The sequence below is a fragment of the Pteropus vampyrus genome, unplaced genomic scaffold (genome assembly GCF_000151845.1).
Source record: "Pteropus vampyrus isolate Shadow unplaced genomic scaffold, Pvam_2.0 Scaffold9, whole genome shotgun sequence".
NCBI lineage: Eukaryota > Metazoa > Chordata > Mammalia > Chiroptera > Pteropodidae > Pteropus > Pteropus vampyrus.
This window is the reverse complement of record NW_011888790.1, coordinates 5,097,170-5,100,897: the sequence shown is the minus strand read 5'-3', so window position 1 is coordinate 5,100,897 and position 3,728 is coordinate 5,097,170. Positions and strand designations below refer to the sequence as shown.

At 35.5% G+C, this 3,728-nt stretch overlaps 1 protein-coding gene across 1 annotated transcript in view; it reads right to left on the bottom strand.

Moving 5' to 3' along the window:
- The window catches only part of CCT2 (chaperonin containing TCP1 subunit 2), an 18,770-nt gene that overhangs the window by 1,688 nt on the left and 13,354 nt on the right, over positions 1-3,728 (bottom strand). Inside the window, exon 15 of the mRNA XM_011374092.2 lies at positions 2,069-2,210. Within this exon, the coding sequence (XP_011372394.1) occupies positions 2,069-2,210 (142 nt within the window). The remainder of the gene's footprint in view (positions 1-2,068; positions 2,211-3,728) is intronic.

The following is a 3,728-nucleotide window of genomic DNA, read 5'->3' as shown; positions in this document are numbered from 1 at the left end:
TGTATATTTCGAATGTGACTGAGGGTGCTGAATTATTGTGAAGATTTCTGAGGGTGAGTGTGGCTGTGTAACCTTAACCCCAAGTCGGAAAATCTTAATTACAGAACTTGATTTTCTTTTGCCATCATTCTGCTTAAAGACAGTAGAAAACATTAACTGCATTTAACCTAACCATCTTTGGTGGCGCTGCTTCCAAGAAAACTTGCTGTCAACTTCTTCCCTCACCAACTTTCCATTTCGAAATATGAGTGCTCTGCATTACCCTATCCTCCCAGTACCAGGAGCAAGGAATCTCTAGATTTTTCAGCCCAGTCCTTTTTCCGGGACAGCACAGTAGAGTTAAATACTATTTCATCTGTTCTCTCCAAACCAAATCACTACTTTCTACTGTTTCCTTCCTAATAATAGTATTAGGATAGCTAGCACTCATAGAAGCAAGCCAATGAAATGAGTACTGCAAGGTTCTGCACAAAAAAAATCCTCTGTAACTAAGTCCATTTTAGGTGTAATTTCCTAGTAGCATTCCTACTTCCCTCCTGTTACTACAGATGAACTCCGGGTACCACTGCCTAAAACCAACTCCTGCTCTTGTTCTCTTCTCTCTCCCATAGCTACTTAGTGAACAGCTCCCCTCTTCTGCATCAATCATTCCCTCTCTAGGAAATTCCTCCACTTAAACAAACTGAATTTTCACAGTAAAGACCCACATCCCCTCCAATTACTATATTCTACTTCTGTTCCCATTCTCAACATCCACTTTCTCCAATTCTTCTTCTCCTGCCCCACCTCCACTCCACTAAAACTGCCTGTTATGATTACCACTGGCCTATTACTAAATCCAATTTTTAAGGTCAATTTTCGGTCCTTATCTTACTTGACCTATATACATAATTTTGACAGCTGATAACTCCTCCTTCCTAAATCCTTTCTTCATTTGGCTCTTGGACACATATTCCCTTGGTTTTTCCTCCCCGAGGACCTCAGTGGCTACTTCATACATCCCCAATCTCTAAAATTTTATATTATGAGAAAATTTCAAATATATATAAAAGCTGAGAGTGTATCATTAATTTTCATGTAATCATCATCCAGTTTTAATAATTATCCATACTTTACATACCAGTGTCATTTGCTGGTTGCTCTGAATCTTTCCCTTGTAATTGAAATTTTCCAGTGCTCAGTCCCTAAAACTACATTCCTTCTTTAACTACATTCACTCTCTGGACACTCAACCAGTCTAATGACTTGAAATACCACATATAGGCTGACAACTCCTAAATTTATAACTACAGCTCCAACTTCTCTCCTAAACTACAGACTCAACTACCTAACTCAATTATCAATAGACATCTCAAATTATCCCAAACTGAAATCCCCTTCTTCCCTCCCAAAGCCTTTCCCAACTCAGATAACCTTATATATCTTTTATCAATCCTCACCACCTTCGCTTCTATTTCCTGGTCCAAGCATCATCCTCTCCCTTTTCCTGAACCACCACTAACAGATAAAATAAATGGTTTTGGTAACTACCGCATGGGTTTAGGAACTACTACAAAGAATTAAAATTAACTAAATTCTCAAAAGTTAAGATTTTCTGGCTATTTAACCATTTTCGTGAGTTTTTAAAGAATCTGACATCTTACAAAAGCTGCTGGTACAGGAACACGTAACTCTGCACATTATCTGCTTAAGATTGTGCATATGGAAAAGTACACCCAAGACAGAAAATGACTTGGAGCTAACTCTTCACAGTAAAAGAGTCAATTCTTACTACTATACACCTCTGCCTCCCCCAGGCTCTCTGGTTCCTGACCTTTCCAAGCCTGGCTCTTTTTGTGCCCTTTCAATCCTGAGCACTAACCTGTGTCAACATACCCTGCTCCCACTAAGCTTTTCTGGCATAAATCTAAGAGTTGTGATTACATATTTTAAATAACTTACATAATACTTTTACCTAAGCAAAAATGCTATATTTCCTATCGATTACTGCTATTGAATATACGCAGCTAGCTACCTTTGTTTCTATGTTAATTTTTCCTCAGAAATGTTTTACAAAGTGCTACAATACCTTGGTGCTGCTTTGATAATGTTGTCCACACGTAAAATCACCTCTGCTGCTTCAGCTGCACTCAGAAGTACTTGTCGTTTCACTTGGAAACTTTCTGTTATACCTAGTATTTCCATATCACCAATAGTACCTTCCTTCATGTCTATAAAGAAAAAGTATTTACTAAATAAACTAGTTTTAACCAGAATATTGATATATCTCTAATGACTTATAACAAATAAAATAAATGCTGTTAAGAAAAATAAAATTACAACACCTAATTACTCAACTCTAGCCACTCGAAAAAAGTCTTTTAGACAATCAAAAGGTCGACTACTAATTATTTTTATTAATGGAGGGCAACTATGTCAAATGAAAAATTTATTCCGAACACTAGATCTCTTATCTATATATGTAAAATTATTACAGAAAATTTTCTCACCACTATTTACCATGGATTCTTAAGAACTGAGAGAATTTAGAAGTCATCTATTTTTGTTCTTGTGAGAATCCTAATTCATCTCCAGACAGATGATTATACATCAGCTTTCTCTTGTCCTGTGACAGGATTGTCTATCCTTTAAAACTTTTCCTATAATGTCCTAGGGATAGTTTGTTGGGAAATTTTTCAATCTGAATTAAATCTGCCTTTTTGGCCACTTTTATCTATGTATGAGGATCTGCACACTCAAGAATGTCTCAGCATAAGTTTATTGTGCGATTAGAGTTAATACTGATTGTATAAGAAATACAGTAAAGTTTACCCTTATTTCAGAATATGAGTACTGTTATTTTATAGTCATAACGTAACAAACTAGTTACAAATCTAACTAAATTTATACCCTTTATAAAATATCAAAGTTTGGCAGTGTCTAGGATATCAAGTTAAACATTGTTCCAAGAATATATAATGGTTACAAAAGCAAGGGCCATAGGAGTCTTTTATATGGTTATTATGAGAATTCATCCTTCAAAAAAAAAAAAAAGTAAAGAACTTGGTAGAGTCACTCTTAACAACTACAAGGTTCCAACTGATTTCTTACCCAGTCCAGCAGTTATAATGCCTTCACTATGGGCAGCTCGGAGCTGTGCCACCAGATCTGCACTGTCATAACCTGCATTGTCAGCTATAATAGTTGGCAACTATGATGTAAAAGAGAAAATGGTTAACGATCTAGTCTAGTATAATTTACTCCTAACCAGCATAGCTTTTTAAAATTATACATTTGGAAACACTATAAAATCTGCTTCCTTTTAATTACTGCTCATATAGAGAGGATAAACTCCAATTGAATTTAAAAGTGGTGTGAACTAACCAGTTCTTTTTCTTAAAGCAACAAAATAAACATTTCCTGACAAGATAGAAAAATATATTCACTTAAAACCTATCAATACCAACAAAACTTAAGTTCAGACCTCTTATTTTTATTAACTTACCATTCTCAGTGCTTTAGCATAAGACTCCATTGCAACAGCTTCTTTACCTGGTGTTTTACTGGCAAGCTGTGTCACAGCATGAGCCATCAGCATCTCAGAACAGCCTACAGATTAAAAATCCAATAAAAATCATTATACTTAAAGACACTGAATTACTGACTTCCCTTAAGACATGTAAAACTTAAGTGCAAAGGCAATACAAAGTTTCTATAAGAAACATTAAAAGCACTTACGATTTATACCA